This window comes from Scophthalmus maximus, chromosome 9 (genome assembly GCF_022379125.1).
Source record: "Scophthalmus maximus strain ysfricsl-2021 chromosome 9, ASM2237912v1, whole genome shotgun sequence".
NCBI lineage: Eukaryota > Metazoa > Chordata > Actinopteri > Pleuronectiformes > Scophthalmidae > Scophthalmus > Scophthalmus maximus.
Genome location: NC_061523.1, coordinates 13,185,677 through 13,209,436, shown reverse-complemented (window position 1 = coordinate 13,209,436; position 23,760 = coordinate 13,185,677). Strand labels below are relative to the sequence as shown.

The following is a 23,760-nucleotide window of genomic DNA, read 5'->3' as shown; positions in this document are numbered from 1 at the left end:
GAAAAACTACAAATAAGAGATTTGACTTGTCTTAAAACAATAAGCCTACCTCAAAGGGCTCCAAAGAATCTCCAAACGCATCAGCAAAGTCAGAAGGACTTTTCCTCAGAGTCTGGTCAGCAGGCAGCGTGTTGTCATTGTATGACGTCACAAACTTAAAGTCACTGGTTCTAGATCCTGTTGTCAGGTAGGCGTCATAGTTGTAAGTGCTGCGTAAAGTTCCTGTTCCGTCAACATCTGCGTAATTAGGAGGCAGATAAGCGCTGGGGATGGCGACTGCTCCGTCAAACAACAGTCTGGGCTTTCTCCTGCGACAGAACCTCACACCCAGGATGATGATGATGAAGGTCAGGAAGAAGGTGGACACAGACACCAGCGCGATGATCAGGTAAGAGGTCAGTTTTGAATTCTTCTCATCATAAGAAATGTCCTTCAGCTCTGGCACCTCAGCCAAGTTATCAGAAATAAGTAAGTACATGGAACAGGTGGCAGAGAGAGAGGGCTGTCCGTTATCTTTCACCGCCACAATAAGGTTCTGTTTCATGCTGTCAGATTCAGAAATGTCCCGCTGTGTCCTGATCTCTCCGCTGTGGACACCGATGGTGAAAAGTCCCGGATCAGTGGACTTGACTATGTGATAGGACAGCCAGGCGTTCTGTCCGGAGTCCGCGTCCACCGCTATCACTTTGGACACCAGAGAGCCTCCGTGTGCAGCTTTGGGGACCAGCTCGGTCATGAAGGAGTTGCCCTCCGGGGCGGGGTACAGGATCTGAGGAGAGTTGTCGTTCACGTCCGATATGAAGACGCTGACGGTCACGTTGCTGCTGAGCGGAGGAGAACCGTTGTCTCTGGCCACCACGTGGACTTTAAAGCTCCTGAACTGTTCATAGTCAAACGACCTCACAGCGTGGATCACCCCCGTGTCTCCGTTAACTGACAGATAGGAGGACACCGGGGCACCGTTCACCTCACCGGGTAACAGAGAATAAATCACTGTACCGTTCTGTCTCCAGTCGGGGTCTCGAGCAGTCACGGAACATAAAGTGGAGCCAGGTTTGTTATTTTCACTCACATATGCGCTGTAGGACTGTTCCTCAAACACAGGTGGGTTGTCGTTGATGTCAGCTACAGATAAGTGAACAGTTTTAGAGGAGGACAGAGGTGGAGAGCCCTCGTCAGTGGCACTGATTGTAATGTTGTAATCTGACACTAGTTCACGGTCCAGTTGTCCTGTGGTCACCAGAGAATAATAGTTTTTAATAGAAGGAACTAACTTAAAAGGGACATTTTGCTGAATGGAGCAGCGAACCTGTCCGTTACTCTCAGAGTCTCTGTCCTGCACGTTAATGATGCCCACCTCTGAACCAGGTGACACGTTCTCAGGTATGGCGTTAGTCAGTGATTTCAGATATATAACTGGAGCATTATCATTAACATCTGTAATATCAATCATGACTTTGGAATCAGATGAAAGTCCATAACCATCCTTGGCATCGATGCGCATTTCATATTTAGAATTACTCTCGAAATCAAGGGCTCCTGTGACTGTTATCGCTCCAGTTTTACTGTCTAGTGAGAAAATCTTTTTAGCCCTCTCTGAAATACGACTAAATTCATACGTCACCTCCCCATTGACTCCCTCGTCTGCATCACTGGCACTTACTGCGACGACAACAGTATCAAAAGCAGCGTTTTCTGGTAGACTGGCTTTGTATACAGCCCGGTCAAACACCGGCGCGTTATCATTAGCATCCAGCACAGTCACGTGGATATTAGCAGTTCCTGATCTCTGTGGGTTGCCACCATCAACTGCAATCAGCATGAAATCTAAATCGCGCTGCTTTTCACGGTCTAGCTCTTTGTCCAACATCAACTCGACGCTCTTAGACCCGTCGCTATCTTCTCGAACAGATAAAACAAAATGTCCATTCGGTTGTAAACTGTATTGTTTGACTGTATTTTGTCCGATGTCCGCGTCGTGTGCTTCATTGACACGATATCGAGCTCCTTTAACGGCTGATTCTGTTATTTCCAACTTAATTGTTTCCTTTGGAAAAGCTGGTGTGTTATCATTTACATCCTGGATGAGCAGTGAAATGCGATGCAGCTCCAAAGGGCTCTCGAGGACTAATTCGAATTTAAGCAAACACGAAACCTTCTCCCCACACAGCTCCTCTCGGTCAATCTCTTCCCTGATGACAAGATCACCCGTTTTAAGGTCAATATCGCAGTAGTGCAGATTGTCCTCGGTATCAATACGGGCTTTACGAGTGGATAGTTTCCCCACTTCCAACCCGAGGTCCTTTGCAATATTTCCAACAATGAACCCGGGCCTCATCTCCTCCGGAACCGAGTAGCTGAGGTCTGCAGCGATGATGCGGACAAAAAGAACAAAAGCGCAGAGAAAAGCCAGCCACGATAGTCCACTGTGTTGCATCATAACACCAAAGCGTTAAATATTAAGACAAAAATCACTGTTTCCCTTCTTATTTTATGACATTAACCTACGCCGCTCCCTCGACAATGGCAGCTCTGGTTTGAAGGCTGGGATCACTGCCCTCTTTCAGTGGGTGGAGAGAAAAATATTGTCTCATATCTGCAAGTGAGCAGCGACACTGTGGGATCAACTGGAGCATTACAAATGAATATTTTAAAGGTTACCATACGTTTGCAAAGTAACTTAAATTTCAATGGGAAAAATCTACAAAGCATTATTGAGGCGTTTTTGTCTTTGGTTTTCTCAATTCGATTGAAAACGGACAGTTTCTAACTGCGAACTAAATTCAATTCAGCACCATGGAGAGAGTTTGAACAGGGCTCCGTCAACGAATAATATTCACACACTCTCACTTCCCTTGACTTTATGCTTGATAAACACGTCTTTGTACATGAACATCCTGAAAAGCCAAGTCTGCCTGAAAACAATACAAATATTTGATCTTTCCTCATAATCAGCACGAATTTTGTGGACACACCCATTTACGGCAAAAGCGTAATACTTTTTTTATAAATCATGACCAAACGCCCACAGTTAGTTTCCCCTTTTATTGAGGTCAAATATGACATTTCGTTATCTCTGAGCCTCGAGTTGATTAGAGAATGTCACTTCCAAAAGCATGAATATAAAGCAATTTTGTGGACAAACCCAATCATCATTTAGCTCGGCAGGGTAGGGGACTGGAGCCATGGTCCATACAGCCTATTAGGTTAGAGGCATTGTACAACATGGTCAATTTATCTGTCTAGTAGTGCGAGCAGATATAGGCCTACTAGTGTAACCATTTGACGTAACATTCACACCGAAGGGCAGTTTAAATGTCATCATTCTAATACTCGGTGTCTTTTATTGTAATAAAGTATACAGGAATCAGGAGCAAATTCACTTGAACCAAGTAAACTCTACACAGACGTGATAGTGCAACAAGCGATTGGAACTAATATGAGCATATCCTTTGCTGTGGGGCAAGAGTGCTACCAAGCATGTGACCTGCATATGATAATGCATGCATTGTTTTGTTGAGAGTACAGTTATTAAGTCTAAACTGTGCCTGTTGTATTTTTTGCTCACAAATAATCCATGTCAAAAATTTCAATTTGCTTTGATAAAACAAAAATTATGCATTATTAAACACCGAGGCCTACCTCTGGAGACTCATCTGGTTGGCCAAACACATCAGCAAAGTCAGAGGGACTTTTCCTCAGAGTCTGGTCAGCAGGCAGCGTGTTGTCATTGTAAGACGTCACAAACTTAAAGTCACTGGTTCTAGATCCTGTTGTCAGGTAGGCGTCATAGTTGTAAGTGCTGCGTAAAGTTCCTGTTCCGTCAACATCTGCGTAATTAGGAGGGAGATAAGCGCTGGGGATGGCGACCGCTCCGTCAAACAACAGTCTGGGCTTTCTCTTGCGACAGAACCTCACACCCAGGATGATGATGATGAAGGTCAGGAAGAAGGTGGACACAGACACCAGCGCGATGATCAGGTAAGAGGTCAGTTTTGAATTCTTCTCATCATAAGAAATGTCCTTCAGCTCTGGCACCTCAGCCAAGTTATCAGAAATAAGTAAGTACATGGAACAGGTGGCAGAGAGAGAGGGCTGTCCGTTATCTTTCACCGCCACAATAAGGTTCTGTTTCATGCTGTCAGATTCAGAAATGTCCCGCTGTGTCCTGATCTCTCCGCTGTGGACACCAATGGTGAAAAGTCCCGGATCAGTGGACTTGACTATGTGATAGGACAGCCAGGCGTTCTGTCCGGAGTCCGCGTCCACCGCTATCACTTTGGACACCAGAGAGCCTCCGTGTGCAGCTTTGGGGACCAGCTCGGTCATGAAGGAGTTGCCCTCCGGGGCGGGGTACAGGATCTGAGGAGAGTTGTCGTTCACGTCCGATATGAAGACGCTGACGGTCACGTTGCTGCTGAGCGGAGGAGAACCGTTGTCTCTGGCCACCACGTGGACTTTAAAGCTCCTGAAGTGTTCATAGTCAAACGACCTCACAGCGTGGATCACCCCCGTGTCTCCGTTAACTGACAGATAGGAGGACACCGGGGCACCGTTCACCTCACCGGGTAACAGAGAATAAATCACTGTACCGTTCTGTCTCCAGTCGGGGTCTCGAGCAGTAACGGAACATAAAGTGGAGCCAGGTTTGTTATTTTCACTCACATATGCGCTGTAGGACTGTTCCTCAAACACAGGTGGGTTGTCGTTGATGTCAGCTACAGATAAGTGAACAGTTTTAGAGGAGGACAGAGGTGGAGAGCCCTCGTCAGTGGCACTGATTGTAATGTTGTAATCTGACACTAGTTCACGGTCCAGTTGTCCTGTGGTCACCAGAGAATAATAGTTTTTAATAGAAGGAACCAACTTAAAAGGGACATTTTGCTGAATGGAGCAGCGAACCTGTCTGTTACTCTCAGAGTCTCTGTCCTGCACGTTGATGATGCCCACCTCTGAACCAGGTGACACGTTCTCAGGTATGAGGGTAGTCAGAGATTTCAAATTGATTTCAGGTGAGTTATCATTAACATCGGAGATTTCAATAATAACTTTACAATCTGAAGTTAGGCCATATCCGTCTTTGGCGTCAACACGCATTTCATACATTGACTCTTTTTCATAATCCAAAGGCCCTATTACTTTTATTTCTCCAGTGGTGGGATCTAAAGCGAATACTCGTTTACCAGTTTCTGAAATACGACTTAATTCATAAGTCACCTCACCATTTAGACCTTCATCGGCATCAGTTGCAGCCACTTGAACCACTGTAGTATCGAGAGGAGAATTTTCAGGAATAATGGCTTCAAACAGAGAGCGACTAAACACTGGAGCATTATCATTAGCATCCAGGACAGTTACACGCACAGTTGCAGTGCCACTTTTTCGAGGAGTGCCTCCATCTAGAGCAGTGAGCTGTAATCTCATTTCCTGCTGTTCCTCCCGGTCTAACTCTTTATCCAACACCAGTTCTGCAAATTTACTTCCATCTGATTTCGACTGCACTTTAAGCACCAAATAATTGTTCGACTGTAATATATAGTTTTGAACTGCGTTTTGCCCAATATCTAGATCGTGCGCTTCCAAAACACGGTAGCGTGACCCCTTCATAGCCAGTTCATTTATTTCGATTTTGATTTCATCTTTAGCAAAAACAGGTGCGTTATCGTTGATGTCGTGTATTTGCAGTGAAATGCGATGCAACTCCAGGGGAGCCTCCAGGATCAACTCAAATTTAAGGAAACAAGACGCCTTTTCACCGCAAATCGCCTCTCGGTCGATGATTTCAGCTACGATCAAATCACCAGTGTTACGGTTTATGTCACAGTACTGCTCTCGGTTCAGCTCGCTGTCAATGCGGGCCTTTCGAGCTGATAATCCCCCCACGTTCAGCCCGAGGTCCCTTGCTATATTTCCTATAACAGATCCGGGTTTCATTTCCTCGGGAATAGAATAGCTCACGTCTCCGTTGCCGATGTGAAGCAGCCGAAGGAAGAAGGCAAAGCTGTACAGCAGGCGAGCCGCTGAACATCCATTGTGTGCCATGCTGAGCCAACGATGAGAAAAAAAAAACATAAAAAACGTCGAATAGCGTTGGTTATCCCCGTACGACAATCTGTGTGGTCCAGTGCAACACAATCCAAATTCAGTGATCCTTGCAAACAGCGAATTCGAAGCGAATGGTAAACTAAAGCACAAACAAGGGTGTAATTTGACAAGGAGAAGATGACACCTACGGTAACAAAGCAAGAGAAAGGGGTGGAGGCCTCATTACTCTGCTGGCGAACAGCGACACTGTGAGTTCAAATGTTATATCTGCATGTGAAAGAGCAAAACCTAATGCATACAAAAGCAAACTGTTTTATTGTTCGTTTGAATGTACGCCGACAACAAGCCACACATAAAAACGAACAAGTCATGATTATTTAAGACAAATAATGGTTGTTTATGATTTCTGCAGTAGATAACCAGCACGTTTTCACGAAAAACTGTCAAAACTAATTAATTCAATATAAAGTCAAGACCACATCAAAAGACTATAGATTGTGAAAAGAAATAAATAACTGGTGCCTGACTAGCAAATCAGTTGTCCAAAGGCTGCATGGTCCAAACCGTTTTTTTTATCCCTGGTAACATACTTGAAATATTACTATATGTAAATCCGACAGAAAGAATATCATAGGCGAAGGTACCAATGAGTAAGTGAATGCAAAAAAAGCATTGGGAGATTAACAGAAGCGGTCAGAGTAAGAAGTGTATACGTTTTAGGTTGCACAATGAGTATTTAAAAACAAACCACATACCATGACAATGTAAAAACTGCAAGGCCTTAGACACTATAAATATTAATCAGATATCAAAGAAGGAAACGGTAAATGTGCTGTTATGGAATTTGTTCATAAATTGTTTGGAGCTGCAATGCCAATGTTTCTCCAGTTGTGCACATATAACATCCACATATGCATGAAATAAATAACCTTTGGTTGACATGAAGCCTTAACTCCTTGGGAGAAAGTGTTGCATGAAATCAGATTTGGAAGCATACACATGGCTTATCTGGATACATCAATGGCGACGGCACATTTACACCACTGACAAAGAAGCAGGTTTTAATAACCCAATGAGTATTTTAAGATTCTGCTTTAACAAATAATTTAAAAGGGGTATCATTGACTACAGGGTGAACATATATCAGTATGTTGCCATAGCCCTCTGGTGTTAGCTGGTGGGAGATCTGAGAAATATACTGACCCCACTGAGGAGAACACACCATGAGGAGACAGGTGTGTATAGGTTGGACTGAAGGTATCGGTGCTATGGGTGGCTTATCAGTGTAAACCGGAGGAATCCATTCCTACTCTGGTATTGTTTTTGCTTCTGCTCAGATTTTATTTTACATTTATTTTGTTATTACACATCAATTCAGGTTTTTCTCTGCCATTTGCTGGAAACATTTTAACAAGTTACATATTGTGATAGTTACATTTTAAAGTTATTTCCTGGTTAGTCAGTGTGTAAAATCAAGTGTCCTGTCTCGTTCACTGCAGGTTGTTAATACCATGTAAAATCATTAATCTGGCATTAATTGCAATACAATGATCAGAACACTTTCAAAGATAACTGTCCACCCTTTAATAATTGTTTTTGAGATTCACAAGTATGTACCTCCATTTCAACATACGTTATTGGGAATATTATTCACTTATTTAGACAAAAAAATAGATGCATGCTTGCCTCTACCAAAAAATAGTAAATATCTCCCAAATAATGAATTTGGTGCCTCAATAAAGTACCTATAGTAAAAGAACGGCTTTAGGTAAAACGATCATGGTCAACCAATCTAAATCTCAATCAATCTAAAAAAAAAACCGTTAAATCTATATGCCGAGAACAATCAATACGTGGATCCTCCTACCGTACCAACTGTATTAAACCAGAAACTACTGATCACCAGTATATGAGTGTCACCGCATCAATAACACTGCATACAAATTATAAATGTATTCTGCTATGCAGGACAACTGTAATAACTGAACATGGTTGCCTGACATGTTAGTTAGTTACATGAATGGCCAAAACAGAATTCATAATTTCTAACACGTGCAGATGTACATACGCCCAGTAAGAAAATGCATTTTCAGTAAGGAAATGAATCATACCTCAGGAGAATCATCACCCCCTCCAAACACATCAGCAAAGTCAGAAGGACTTTTCCTCAGAGTCTGGTCAGCAGGCAGCGTGTTGTCATTGTATGACGTCACAAACTTAAAGTCACTGGTTCGAGATCCTGTTGTCAGGTAGGCGTCATAGTTGTAAGCGCTGCGTAAAGTTCCTGTTCCGTCAACATCTGCGTAATTAGGAGGGAGATAAGCGCTGGGGATGGCGACCGCTCCGTCAAACAATAGTCTGGGCTTTCTCCTGCGACAGAACCTCACACCCAGGATGATGATGATGAAGGTCAGGAAGAAGGTGGACACAGACACCAGCGCGATGATCAGGTAAGAGGTCAGTTTTGAATTCTTCTCATCATAAGAAATGTCCTTCAGCTCTGGCACCTCAGCCAAGTTATCAGAAATAAGTAAGTACATGGAACAGGTGGCAGAGAGAGAGGGCTGTCCGTTATCTTTCACCGCCACAATAAGGTTCTGTTTCATGCTGTCAGATTCAGAAATGTCCCTCTGTGTCCTGATCTCTCCGCTGTGGACACCAATGGTGAAAAGTCCCGGATCAGTGGACTTGACTATGTGATAGGACAGCCAGGCGTTCTGTCCGGAGTCCGCGTCCACCGCTATCACTTTGGACACCAGAGAGCCTCCGTGTGCAGCTTTGGGGACCAGCTCGGTCATGAAGGAGTTGCCCTCCGGGGCGGGGTACAGGATCTGAGGAGAGTTGTCGTTCACGTCCGATATGAAGACGCTGACGGTCACGTTGCTGCTGAGCGGAGGAGAACCGTTGTCTCTGGCCACCACGTGGACTTTAAAGCTCCTGAACTGTTCATAGTCAAACGACCTCACAGCGTGGATCACCCCCGTGTCTCCGTTAACTGACAGATAGGAGGACACCGGGGCACCGTTCACCTCACCGGGTAACAGAGAATAAATCACTGTACCGTTCTGTCTCCAGTCGGGGTCTCGAGCAGTAACGGAACATAAAGTGGAGCCAGGTTTGTTATTTTCACTCACATATGCGCTGTAGGACTGTTCCTCAAACACAGGTGGGTTGTCGTTGATGTCAGCTACAGATAAGTGAACAGTTTTAGAGGAGGATAGAGGTGGAGAGCCCTCGTCAGTGGCACTGATTGTAATGTTGTAATCTGACACTAGTTCACGGTCCAGTTGTCCTGTGGTCACCAGAGAATAATAGTTTTTAATTGAAGGAACTAACTTAAAAGGAACATTTTGCTGAATGGAGCATCGGACCTTTTGGTTATTATCCGAATCTGCATCCTGCACGTTAATGATGCCCACCTCTGAACCAGGTGACACGTTCTCAGGAATGGCGTTAGTCAGCGATTTCAGATATAAAACTGGAGCGTTGTCATTTATATCAGTAACATCTATTATAACTTTAGCGTACGATGTTAGCCCTAATCCATCTTTAGCTTTCACTCTCATTTCAAAAGAACTAATTTCTTCAAAGTCAATCACTCCAGTTACTGTAATTTTTCCAGTTTTTGGATCAATAGAAAACATATTTATAACGTCTTCAGACACGTGACCAAACTGATATGTCACGTCTCCATTCACTCCTTCGTCTGCGTCAGTAGCACTGACATTAATCACTACGGTATCAGGAGGAGAGTTTTCAGGCAGACTGGCTTTATAAACGGCCTGACTGAACACTGGGGCGTTATCATTAGCATCCAGCACAGTGACGTGTATGACCACGGTGCCTGATCTCTGAGGAGAGCCTCCATCTAGAGCTGTGAGGAGCAGACTCATCTCTTTCTGTTTCTCTCGGTCGAGTTTATTCTCCAAAACAAGTTCGACCTTGTTATTATCTACAGAGAGAATAAAGTTGTCGTTCTTTTGCAGGTTGTACCTCTGAACAGCATTGTGACCAATATCTGCGTCATGGGCCTCCTCGATTGAGAAGCGGTTGCCCTTCTCAGCTGACTCCCTTATTTCCATTTCAATAAAATTCTCGTTGAATTGCGGCGAGTTGTCGTTCACATCTTGAACATGAATACTTACACGATGGAGCTCCAGAGGATTTTCTAACACCAGGTCTACTTTCAAAACACACGATGGTTTCTTGCCACAAAGACTTTCTCTGTCGATTCTCTCTGACGTGATGAAATCTCCGGTATTCAGATTAATATCACAGTACCTTTTCCGACTTCCACCAAAATCAACACGAGACTGTCTAGAAGCTAAACTCCTCAGATCAAGACCAAGATCCTTCGCTATATGTCCAATAACAGACCCTCGTTTGATCTCTTCTGCAATTGAATAACTCAGGTCTCCATAAACGACGTTAAGCGTTAAAATAAAGGAAGCGAAGTAGACGATCAGACGGAGCGCTGAAAATCCTTTGTCTCCCATCCTGACAGAAAATGCGTCCTCAGCCTGTTCGACTCTGTGTCCAGTGCAAAATATAAAGCAACCGGAAAAAAGGTTCGGTATTCCAGCAGTTAATGTCACGATGAAACACGACAAAATATATTTGAGGGTTGGACTGGTTCTCTGGAATATTACATCCGAAGTCAATGCGGTAGTAGTGGGTGGAGTGGTGCGTGTTCACTGTCCGTCAGTCAACAGCGACACCATGAGTCAATTTTTATCTTCACACTGGCAGAATGAACAATTCTACAGAAAAAAAAATATTGTATGCAAGTAGATATATCTATTTGATTCTCTTCCATCAAACCCTGATGTATTCATTGTAAACTTTACTTTGTAAACTTTACTTTGCTCAGGTTTAGATGTCGTGGGTGTTGTTCAACCATCATACATCAAATACAAAAGGAATTTATTTTTTCGCACTAAAAAGGCCTCGGAACACCAACACATGTAGGCTTTGATTGAGCTCCTTCAAAGTAAGAGATATTCTACTATTAAAGCATAAGCAGCGTTGATTGGACAAACCTAAAAGAACAACAATGAAACTCAAACTGTGTCTGATCCCTATACACATAAAGACGTTAGGCAACAGTAAGATGAATTAAAACAGATGAATACACTTGTCACAGATTGATATTTATAATTATAATAAATATAATGATTATCATTGTTTTAATCATTACTTGTTGTAGCAGCAGTGGTTACACTGCTTACATCCGTTTTATTCTAAATTCCTGAGGACTGTTTCAACACCATGGACAGACACTGATATTTGACAGGGCTGACAAAACAAAGATAATAAAGCTATAATTATATACTAAAAAAAAATGTGTCAGACATTTTTTAAAAAGTATGTACATTCTGATCTATATACTAAAAAAACGTGTCAGACATTAAAAAATAAGTACGTACTTTCTGATCTACAGCCAAAAATGGCAGTCATTAGTTGAGTGAGAAAGACGAGTCATGGGTCCACTTAACACTTGCTTATAGGCGACCAGTTATGACATGTGCTAATGGCCGGAAATAAATATTTGTGAGGCAAAGAACGGGAAGCAAAAAAATTGCTAAAAGGCCAGTAGGAAACTCCTCAATAAAATAAGACTTCATCACCAGTCATCATTGCACGTTCCCGTGAGTCAGTCAAAGAATACAATTAGTCCGTTTAGGTCCAGGGTTTCTGATGGAAAAGGGGAGTTTGGAAAAACTACTTGTTCTCGTAAGTTTTAGAAACTAAATTAAAAATTTGGTCCATTAAGAAAAGGAAAATAAGAAAATTCAGTTATGGAAAAAAAATGTTTCTCAATGTTTAATTAACATTTTAATCTTTGTGAAAGGATGACCAGGCTGATAACGAAAACTGTGATGAAAACAAGAGGTGTTTTTCAAAGACATGACCGTTACTGAGTGACACGTTTAGGAAGGACAACGGGCAAAACATATGTTCACATCTACTTATGTTGCCTAGTATAAAAGATATAAAGGAAAGGGAATCTCCATTGATTGGGCAAATATTTCACTTCAACAACCGTTCAAAACTTTACTATTTGACAAAACATACCCGCAGGCAGATGCACATCAAAACACAAAAAAGACGCTAAATATGCATCAGTCTTGACCAGCACAATGGTTTAATCGGCTCCTACCTCTACAGAAGACTCCAAGTCGTCAAATGGATCAGCAAAGTCAGAAGGGCTTTTCCTCAGAGTCTGGTCAGCAGGCAGCGTGTTGTCATTGTAAGACGTCACAAACTTAAAGTCACTGGTTCTAGATCCTGTTGTCAGGTAGGCGTCATAGTTGTAAGCGCTGCGTAAAGTTCCTGTTCCGTCAACATCTGCGTAATTAGGAGGGAGATAAGCGCTGGGGATGGCGACCGCTCCGTCAAACAACAGTCTGGGCTTTCTCCTGCGACAGAACCTCACACCCAGGATGATGATGATGAAGGTCAGGAAGAAGGTGGACACAGACACCAGCGCGATGATCAGGTAAGAGGTCAGTTTTGAATTCTTCTCATCATAAGAAATGTCCTTCAGCTCTGGCACCTCAGCCAAGTTATCAGAAATAAGTAAGTACATGGAACAGGTGGCAGAGAGAGAGGGCTGTCCGTTATCTTTCACCGCCACAATAAGGTTCTGTTTCATGCTGTCAGATTCAGAAATGTCCCGCTGTGTCCTGATCTCTCCGCTGTGGACACCGATGGTGAAAAGTCCCGGATCAGTGGACTTGACTATGTGATAGGACAGCCAGGCGTTCTGTCCGGAGTCCGCGTCCACTGCTATCACCTTGGACACCAGAGAGCCTCCGTGTGCAGCTTTGGGGACCAGCTCGGTCATGAAGGAGTTGCCCTCCGGGGCGGGGTACAGGATCTGAGGAGAGTTGTCGTTCACGTCCGATATGAAGACGCTGACGGTCACGTTGCTGCTGAGCGGAGGAGAACCGTTGTCTCTGGCCACCACGTGGACTTTAAAGCTCCTGAAGTGTTCATAGTCAAACGACCTCACAGCGTGGATCACCCCGGTGTCTCCGTTAACTGACAGATAGGAGGACACCGGGGCACCGTTCACCTCACCGGGTAACAGAGAATAAATCACTGTACCGTTCTGTCTCCAGTCGGGGTCTCGAGCAGTAACGGAACATAAAGTGGAGCCAGGTTTGTTATTTTCACTCACATATGCGCTGTAGGACTGTTCCTCAAACACAGGTGGGTTGTCGTTGATGTCAGCTACAGATAAGTGAACAGTTTTAGAGGAGGACAGAGGTGGAGAGCCCTCGTCAGTGGCACTGATTGTAATGTTGTAATCTGACACTAGTTCACGGTCCAGTTGTCCTGTGGTCACCAGAGAATAATAGTTTTTAATTGAAGGAACTAACTTAAAAGGAACATTTTGCTGAATGGAGCATCGGACCTTTTGGTTATTATCCGAATCTGCATCCTGCACGTTAATGATGCCCACCTCTGAACCAGGTGACACGTTCTCAGGAATGGCGTTAGTCAGCGATTTCAGATATATAACTGGAGCATTGTCATTTATATCAGTAACATCTATTATAACTTTAGCGTATGATGTTAGCCCTAAACCATCTTTGGCTTGCACTCTCATCTCAAATGAACTAATTTCTTCAAAGTCAATCACACCAGTAACTGTAATTTCTCCAGTTTTTGGATCAATAGAAAACGTATTTATATCGTCATCAGACACGTGACCAAACTGATATGTCACGTCTCCATTCACTCCTTCGTCTGCGTCAGTAGCACTGACATTAATCACTACGGTATCAGGAGGAGAGTTTTCAGGCAGACTGGCTTTATAAACGGCCTGACTGAACACTGGGGCGTTATCATTAGCATCCAGCACAGTGACGTGTATGACCACGGTGCCTGATCTCTGAGGAGAGCCTCCATCTAGAGCTGTGAGGAGCAGACTCATCTCTTTCTGTTTCTCTCGGTCGAGTTTATTCTCCAATACAAGTTCGACCTTGTTATTATCTACAGAGAGAATAAAATTGTCGTTCTTTTGTAGGTTGTACCTCTGAACAGCATTTTGACCAATATCTGCGTCATGGGCCTCCTCGATTGAGAAGCGGTTGCCCTTCTCAGCCGACTCCCTTATTTCCATTTTAATCAAATTCTCTCTAAATTTAGGCGAGTTGTCGTTTACATCTTGAATATGAAGATTTATACGATGAATCTCCAGAGGATTTTCTAACACCAGATCTACTTTCAAAACACACGATGGTTTCTTGCCACAAAGACTTTCTCTGTCGATTCTCTCCGACGTGTTCAAATCTCCGGTATTCAGATTTATGTCACAGTACCTTTTTCGACTCCCACCAAAATCAACACGAGTCTGTCTTGCAGCTAAACTCCTCAGATCAAGACCAAGATCCTTTACTGGATTTCCAATAACAGACTCTCGTTTCATCTCTTCTGGAACAGAATAACTCAGGTCTCCATAAACGACGTTCCGTGTGAGAATAAAGGAAACGAAGCAGACGATCAGACAAAGCGACGAAAATCCTTTGTCTTCCATCCTGACAAATACGTGTCCTCGGGTTTTTCAACGTATAGCCTCGAGCAAAACAACAAATATATCCAATATGGGTAAATAACCCAACACTCCGCACCAAAGAGCACAAAAGTATGTTCGCGGATTCCAGCGATCCTCTTTTAAAATATACAACAGATATGCCTGTAGTATAGTGGGTGGAGTGGTGAGTATTCATTTTCCGTCAGCCAACAGCGACACCATGAGACACTTGTTTATCTTCACACCGGTAGGAAATATCATTCAGTCTAAAATTACATAAAAGTCATTTACCTATGTGTACGTAACCTGTAAATGATATGCCAAGAAAAGTCATGATGCAACAGATAATGCGCACAGAAAAAACAAAATCCCAGTGAATGAACTATTTAATTACGAGCTCAATTTGCACGAGCACTTAAAATCCCAAAGTAAAGTTTAAGCTCAAGAATAATGGCAAGGTTCAGCAGTATAGAGTCACGGTTCAGCACCATGGAAAGTGATGAAAGAAGTAGATGCTGAAGTTAAAGTACAAATACCAGAGTATAAAAAACTATAAGTCATGGAATTAAAGTTTTGATGCAGATATAGTACAGAATCATCATCAGCAAAAGTATTAAAAGGTTCCCGTTCTGCATGATCAAAGCACCTGTGACTGACAGTTATATATGACATTAGATTATCAATACAGATGCATCAATGTGTAAGTATCATTTCGCTATTGTAGCTGTCAAGTGGAGCCAACTGTAACGACATTACAGGTAACTCTGTAGTAAGAGGTTTCCAACCTGGGGTTCATTCCCTTCCAAAAAGTCAAAAAATGAAAATAAGCCATCTTTGACACTTGACAAAATTACACTAGAAAACAAGTAGTGCCTCAAAAAAATAAAACCTTATAAGAAATGTGGAGGATTTTAAAAATTACACGATGAGACTGTAAAAAGCAGCTGATCATTGTAAATCCATCAGAGGTTGTAGTTTATAAAATTGTAAGTTATTAGAAAAAAAATCATATTGAGTAGTATTGTTATTATTGTAGTAAAGTGGTAGAAATAAATACCAGTATTTCTAACATGACTTCATGTTATGATATTTAAAACAGGTTATTATTCTACTATAGCAGTGTGCCATAGAACTAAAACAGACATATCGCGCTTCAGCATGTGCAGTGTTTCAGCACCATGGACAAATACTTTGAGATTTGGAAGCACCGTCGTCTCCATGTGATCAATTTGATGTATCTTAAGTTTGCGTTCTGGCCTTGACCCGAGTTCTTTGACTCAACTAATGTAAGTACAAGAGATTCATGAATAAAAGTAACAGTTCACTTGTAAGACTTACAATGTGGGTCATGTACAAATATACAATCAGGCGAAAGAACTGCAGCGATTCGATAAGTCAGTGACACTTGATGGTCAGAGATAAAACATAATATATGCAACTGATGGAGAGAAAAAAACAGCTGGAGAACAATAAGGTTCAGGCTAATGGTTTGATTTTGTTCTGACATCATTCACAGTTGCATTTTCCATTAAAATATTTCATACATGAAAAGTTTCCCAAAAGGCCCAACTTTTATGCTATATGAGAGCAGGACACAAACGACCCATTGGCTTATGTTTGTTGTTTTTTTCTAAACAACAATCGACACAATGACATTTTTGTGGCAAAAATGAAAATTGAATAACAGATGCTACTTGTTAGGAGTCTAAGTAAAACTATATCCCTATGAAACAAGAACAGTAAAGTGAAACTATCAACAAACACATTGACAAATAACAAAGACAAAAATATGAGTTTCAAAAAATAGCCAATTGTGTTTATAAAATACTGAAGGCAGAAAGGTTAAAACCTGCTAATGCAATGTTATAGGCAGGATTAACCAAAGAATTTACTTCCAAAAACAACCAAGAACTTTGTAATTTACATCAAAACGCAGTGCTGAAACCAAGGACAACATAAACGCCAAAGTTCTTAAGTTATGTCAAGTACACTAGTTTGAAAAGCCCCTACCTCCACCGAGGACTCCAAGTCGTCAAACGCATCAGCAAAGTCAGAAGGGCTTTTCCTCAGAGTCTGGTCAGCAGGCAGCGTGTTGTCATTGTAAGACGTCACAAACTTAAAGTCACTGGTTCTAGATCCTGTTGTCAGGTAGGCGTCATAGTTGTAAGCGCTGCGTAAAGTTCCTGTTCCGTCAACATCTGCGTAATTAGGAGGGAGATAAGCGCTGGGGATGGCGACCGCTCCGTCAAACAACAGTCTGGGCTTTCTCCTGCGACAGAACCTCACACCCAGGATGATGATGATGAAGGTCAGGAAGAAGGTGGACACAGACACCAGCGCGATGATCAGGTAAGAGGTCAGTTTTGAATTCTTCTCATCATAAGAAATGTCCTTCAGCTCTGGCACCTCAGCCAAGTTATCAGAAATAAGTAAGTACATGGAACAGGTGGCAGAGAGAGAGGGCTGTCCGTTATCTTTCACCGCCACAATAAGGTTCTGTTTCATGCTGTCAGATTCAGAAATGTCCCGCTGTGTCCTGATCTCTCCGCTGTGGACACCGATGGTGAAAAGTCCCGGATCAGTGGACTTGACTATGTGATACGACAGCCAGGCGTTCTGTCCGGAGTCCGCGTCCACCGCTATCACTTTGGACACCAGAGAGCCTCCGTGTGCAGCTTTGGGGACCAGCTCGGTCATGAAGGAGTTGCCCTCCGGGGCGGGGTACAGGATCTGAGGAGAGTTGTCGTTCACGTCCGATATGAAGACGCTGACGGTCACGTTGCTGCTGAGCGGAGGAGAACCGTTGTCTCTGGCCACCACGTGGACTTTAAAGCTCCTGAAGTGTTCATAGTCAAACGACCTCACAGCGTGGATCACCCCGGTGTCTCCGTTAACTGACAGATAGGAGGACACCGGGGCACCGTTCACCTCACCGGGTAACAGAGAATAAATCACTGTACCGTTCTGTCTCCAGTCGGGGTCTCGAGCAGTAACGGAACATAAAGTGGAGCCAGGTTTGTTATTTTCACTCACATATGCGCTGTAGGACTGTTCCTCAAACACAGGTGGGTTGTCGTTGATGTCAGCTACAGATAAGTGAACAGTTTTAGAGGAGGACAGAGGTGGAGAGCCCTCGTCAGTGGCACTGATTGTAATGTTGTAATCTGACACTAGTTCACGGTCCAGTTGTCCTGTGGTCACCAGAGAATAATAGTTTTTAATAGAAGGAACCAACTTAAAAGGGACATTTTGCTGAATGGAGCAGCGAACCTGTCTGTTACTCTCAGAGTCTCTGTCCTGCACGTTAATGATGCCCACCTCTGAACCAGGTGACACGTTCTCAGGTATGAGGGTAGTCAGAGATTTCAAATTAATGACAGGGGCGTTGTCATTCACATCTGTAACATCTATTATAACTTTAGCGTACGATGTAAGCCCCAAACCATCTTTAGCGTTAACTCTCATTTCAAAAGAACTCCTTACTTCGAAGTCAATCACACCAGTTACTGTAATTTTTCCAGATTTTGGATCAATAGAAAATATATTTACATCGTCTTCAGCCACGTGACCAAACTGATACGTCACATCTCCATTGACTCCCTCGTCTGCGTCAGTCGCGCTCACTGTGACCACCACGGTATCAGGAGGAGAGTTTTCAGGCAGACTGGCTTTATAAACGGCCTGACTGAACACTGGGGCGTTATCATTAGCATCCAGCACAGTGACGTGTATGACCACGGTGCCTGATCTCTGAGGAGAGCCTCCATCTAGAGCTGTGAGGAGCAGATTCATCTCTTTCTGTTTCTCTCGGTCGAGTTTATTCTCCAATACAAGTTCGACCTTGTTATTATCTACAGAGAGAATAAAATTGTCGTTCTTTTGTAGGTTGTACCTCTGAACAGCATTTTGACCAATATCTGCGTCATGGGCCTCCTCGATTGAGAAGCGGTTGCCCTTCTCAGCCGACTCCCTTATCTCCATTTCAATCAAATTTTCTCTAAATTTAGGCGAGTTGTCGTTTACATCTTGAACATGAAGACTTACACGATGAAGCTCCAGAGGATTTTCTAACACCAGGTCTACTATTAACACACACGATGGTTTCTTGCCACAAAGACTTTCTCTGTCGATTCTCTCTGACGTGATTAAATCTCCGGTGTTCAGATTCATGTCACAATACCTCTCATGAGTCCCCTCAAAATCAACACGGGCCTTCCGGGAAGATACAGTCCTGAGATCAAGACCGAGATCCTTTGCTACATTTCCAATAACAGACCCTCGTTTCATCTCCTCTTGAATAGAATAACTCAGGTCTCCATAAACGAGGTGCAGCGTTAGATAAAAGGAAGCGAAGCAGAAGATCGGACGAAGCGCTGAAAATCCTTTGTCTCCCATCCTGACACAAAAGCGTCCTGCACCTGCGTTACTCCCTTTTAAATAGCACAAATCTAAAACGGTTAAGAATCCAAGACTTAGAAAACAGTGCAAACAATGAAATGATCTAAGCGATGTAACAGACTCCCTGGAAAATGTGCAACGGATATCCACGCAGTAGTAGGGGGTGGAGTGGCGAGTGTAAATGTTCTGTAAGACAACACTGACACCACGAGTCAAGCATGGTTGTAACACTGTCACACATTAAATATTTTTTTTTTTTAACGAAGGGCATACACGAGACAATGTAATGGATAAGGCTTAGTGGAAAAGATAAACTGCTGAGGATGTTTCCGCATTTCATGAATGTAAAACTGCACAATTTAAATTGTAAACGTACAAACCTAAGCAAAGTGATTTATGGTTTGTCCTGAACAACCAAAAATGTACAATCATAGCCACAGCACAAGAGGAACGCAACATTCTGCACTTCGTACAACATCAAAAGCGTATTACTAAATAAAAGATACAGCCCACACCTCAAGACACATCACAAGTAGAACTGCAGTAACTACAGCTGAGCCCATTCATATACAGACAACATCACTACAGGGGAAACATAGTTGTACTTGTACCAGCGGAGTGTTTCGGCCCCTTGGACAGATTCCGATCAAGAAGAGTCGATTTCGTCTATCGAAATTCTTAGTTTGACCTTATACTCTTCTAATATGACTTGTACAGTTTCACTTAAGCAATGATTTAATCGTCCATCCTTCCGTGTAATCAGAATGAGCAGTATCCTCGTTTCTATCGTTTGATGTCACTTGCTGATGAATGATTATTGAATTTAAAAAAACAAATAAGATGAACAAGAAGAAGGTACAGAATGTTAAGAGGTTGCTGTAACCACTGAAAATGTTACTAATGTCTGCCACTGCTTCACCACCAACTGCAGTTCCCAGGTTGAATCTTATTTTAAGTAAAACATGTGTTTTCTGCTTGAAAATATTTATTTGGTTGAATAAAAAATGATGTTACATTTACTCATACTTAACCACATACTAAACGTCTCCCATTTCAGTTATTCACCCTTTGTGAGTCGTAATTTCCACTTCAATGGCCAAAGAGCAGTTTGTTCGTTACTTACACACATCGACTTGCGGAAAACATTAAACAGCTAAAAAAACAGCCGGACGTGAATATGTGGTGGTAAATCATTTGATCTGCTCCTACCTCCACCGAGGACTCCAAGTCGTCGAATGGATCAGCAAAGTCAGAAGGACTTTTCCTCAGAGTCTGGTCAGCAGGCAGCGTGTTGTCATTGTAAGACGTCACAAACTTAAAGTCACTGGTTCTAGATCCTGTTGTCAGGTAGGCGTCATAGTTGTAAGCGCTGCGTAAAGTTCCTGTTCCGTCAACATCTGCGTAATTAGGAGGGAGATAAGCGCTGGGGATGGCGACCGCTCCGTCAAACAACAGTCTGGGCTTTCTCCTGCGACAGAACCTCACACCCAGGATGATGATGATGAAGGTCAGGAAGAAGGTGGACACAGACACCAGCGCGATGATCAGGTAAGAGGTCAGTTTTGAATTCTTCTCATCATAAGAAATGTCCTTCAGCTCTGGCACCTCAGCCAAGTTATCAGAAATAAGTAAGTACATGGAACAGGTGGCAGAGAGAGAGGGCTGTCCGTTATCTTTCACCGCCACAATAAGGTTCTGTTTCATGCTGTCAGATTCAGAAATGTCCCGCTGTGTCCTGATCTCTCCGCTGTGGACACCGATGGTGAAAAGTCCCGGATCAGTGGACTTGACTATGTGATAGGACAGCCAGGCGTTCTGCCCGGAGTCCGCGTCCACCGCTATCACTTTGGACACCAGAGAGCCTCCGTGTGCAGCTTTGGGGACCAGCTCGGTCATGAAGGAGTTGCCCTCCGGGGCGGGGTACAGGATCTGAGGAGAGTTGTCGTTCACGTCCGATATGAAGACGCTGACGGTCACGTTGCTGCTGAGCGGAGGAGAACCGTTGTCTCTGGCCACCACGTGGACTTTAAAGCTCCTGAACTGTTCATAGTCAAACGACCTCGCAGCGTGGATCACCCCCGTGTCTCCGTTAACTGACAGATAGGAGGACACCGGGGCACCGTTCACCTCACCGGGTAACAGAGAATAAATCACTGTACCGTTCTGTCTCCAGTCGGGGTCTCGAGCAGTAACGGAACATAAAGTGGAGCCAGGTTTGTTATTTTCACTCACATATGCGCTGTAGGACTGTTCCTCAAACACAGGTGGGTTGTCGTTGATGTCAGCTACAGATAAGTGAACAGTTTTAGAGGAGGACAGAGGTGGAGAGCCCTCGTCAGTGGCACTGATTGTAATGTTGTAATCTGACACTAGTTCACGGTCCAGTTGTCCTGTGGTCACCAGAGAATAATAGTTTTTAATAGAAGGAACTAACCTAAAAGGGACATTTTGCTGAATGGAGCAGCGAACCTGTCTGTTCCTCTCAGAGTCTCTGTCCTGCACGTTAATGATGCCCACCTCTGAACCAGGTGACACGTTCTCAGGTATGAGGGTAGTCAGTGATTTCAGATATATAACTGGAGCATTGTCATTTATATCAGTAACATCTATTATAACTTTGGCATACGATGTTAGCCCTAATCCATCTTTGGCTTCAACTCTCAATTCAAAAGAACTAATTTCTTCAAAGTCAATCACACCAGTTACTGTGATTTCTCCCGTTTTTGGATCAATAGAAAAAATATTTAAATCGTCATCAGACACGTGACCAAAGTCGTATGTCACGTCTCCATTCACTCCTTCGTCTGCGTCAGTAGCACTGACATTAATCACTACGGTATCAGGAGGAGAGTTTTCAGGCAGACTGGCTTTATAAACGGCCTGACTGAACACTGGGGCGTTATCATTAGCATCCAGCACAGTGACGTGTATGACCACGGTGCCTGATCTCTGAGGAGAGCCTCCATCTAGAGCTGTGAGGAGCAGATTCATCTCTTTCTGTTTCTCTCGGTCGAGTTTATTCTCCAATACAAGTTCGACCTTGTTATTATCTACAGAGAGAATAAAATTGTCGTTCTTTTGTAGGTTGTACCTCTGAACAGCATTTTGACCAATATCTGCGTCATGGGCCTCCTCGATTGAGAAGCGGTTGCCCTTCTCAGCCGACTCCCTTATCTCCATTTCAATCAAATTATTTTTGAATTTAGGGGAGTTGTCGTTTACATCTTGAACATGAAGACTTACACGATGAAGCTCTAGAGGATTTTCTAACACCAGGTCTACGTTCAATACACACGATGGTTTCTTGCCACAAAGACTTTCTCTGTCGATTCTCGCTGACGTGATTAAATCTCCGCTGTTCAGATTCATGTCACAATACCTCTTATGTGTCCCCTCGAAATCAACACGGGCCTTTCGGGCAGATAAAGTCCTGAGATCAAGGCCGATATCCTTCGCTATATTTCCAATGACAGACTCCTGCTTCATCTCCTCTGGAAGGGAATAACTCAGGTCTCCATAAACGCGATGCAGCGTTAGAATGAAAGCGGAGAAGACGATCGGACGAAGCGCTGAAAATCCTTTGTCTCCCATTCTCAGATAAATATGTTGACTGTTTAAATGTTGTCCGGAAGAAAACATCTATTGTAAAGCAGCGTCAACAATGCAATATTTCACAGCAGCGAGAAAGATGAAAAAACAGTCGTGGAAACAAGGGATTCCTTACAACGGAATTGAATGCAGAAATAGTGGGTGGAGATGTCTGTGTTGCCTTTGTGCTAGACCACAGCGGCACCACGAGACGCGTTTCACTCTTTACATCTGTAAGCAACATGCCGTATATTGTGCTACATGCAAAACAATAAATGCAACGATCAAAATGATTATATTCAAACACAAATTCGCTAATTGTTTCATCTAAATGGCGCTATACCAAATGTGTACTGTAATTTATGCATCACTAAAAACATAAAAAAGTAAATACACCATGCAACATCATGAATACAGTACAGCTTCAGCATATTCAATAAATATGTGAACCATCATTAAATAATTAAATATAGTACGCATGTTTTTTAAATCAAATCAAATGAAAAAATATTAAGGGGACATACTTATTGATTTGAAACTCTGTTTATTTTTGTTACAAAATTTTGATGCTTAATACACTTCCCTGATGGTTAAATAATTACTTCATTACCCATATTGTAAGAAGTAGTAGTAGTAGTAGTAGCACTATTATTGGTGGTGGTAGTAGCAGTAATAGTAGTAGCAGTAGTAGCAGTAGTATTGGCTGTAGTAGCAGTAGTAGTAGTATTAGTAGTAGCAGTAGTAGTAGCAGTAGCAGTAGTGGTAGTAGTCGTAGTAGCAGTAGTAGTATTGGTAGTAGTAGCAGTAGGAGTAGTGGTAGTGATAATAGTAGTAGCAGTAGTAGCAGTAGTATTGTCTGTAGTAGCAGTAGTAGTAGTAGTATCTGTAGTAGTAGCAGTAACAGTAGTGGTAGTGGTAGTAGTAGTAGTGATAGTAGTAGTAGCAGTAGTTCAGTAATTTCAGAAAGAGGAAAAAAGGAAGTTCCCAGTTGCTTGAGTAGTTTCAGGACCATGGACAGTGACAACAGGATTATCACATGTATTGAAGACTTGTTCAAGCAAAACAAGAATTTTCATATTGTCGTTGGTCCCAAACCGTTACAGAACCCTAAATGGCACCTGATCTATATGTTTGTAATTATTATCATGATAAAAAAGGATCCATATATATTATAAATAACTTGCGTA

At 42.9% G+C, this 23,760-nt stretch overlaps 2 protein-coding genes across 9 annotated transcripts in view; both read right to left on the bottom strand.

Moving 5' to 3' along the window:
• Window positions 1–22,640, bottom strand: part of LOC118319082 (protocadherin gamma-C5-like) — a 205,374-nt gene extending 182,734 nt beyond the window's left edge. Inside the window, exon 1 of one of the 8 annotated variants that reach the window (XM_047334625.1) lies at window positions 20,195–22,640. In XM_047334625.1, the coding sequence (XP_047190581.1) occupies window positions 20,195–22,624 (2,430 nt within the window). In that variant the 5' untranslated portion in view covers window positions 22,625–22,640. Of the gene's footprint in view, window positions 1–49; window positions 2,506–3,642; window positions 6,181–12,205; window positions 14,715–16,597; window positions 19,046–20,194 lie in introns of those variants that run through there. The other 7 variants (XM_047334653.1, XM_047334641.1, XM_047334652.1 and 4 more) reach the window with 7 other exon arrangements.
• On the bottom strand, window positions 8,151–10,679 carry LOC118319090 (protocadherin gamma-A11-like). The gene has a single exon (XM_047334666.1). The coding sequence runs from the start codon at window positions 10,539–10,541 to the stop codon at window positions 8,151–8,153; it is 2,391 nt and encodes a 796-aa protein (XP_047190622.1). The 5' UTR covers window positions 10,542–10,679.
• Window positions 22,641–23,760: the final 1,120 nt, after the last annotated feature.

Coding starts and splice junctions, on each gene's coding strand:
- LOC118319090 (XM_047334666.1), bottom strand. CDS start 10,541: ATGGGAGACAAAGGATTTTCAGCGCTCCGTCTGATCGTCTACTTCGCT.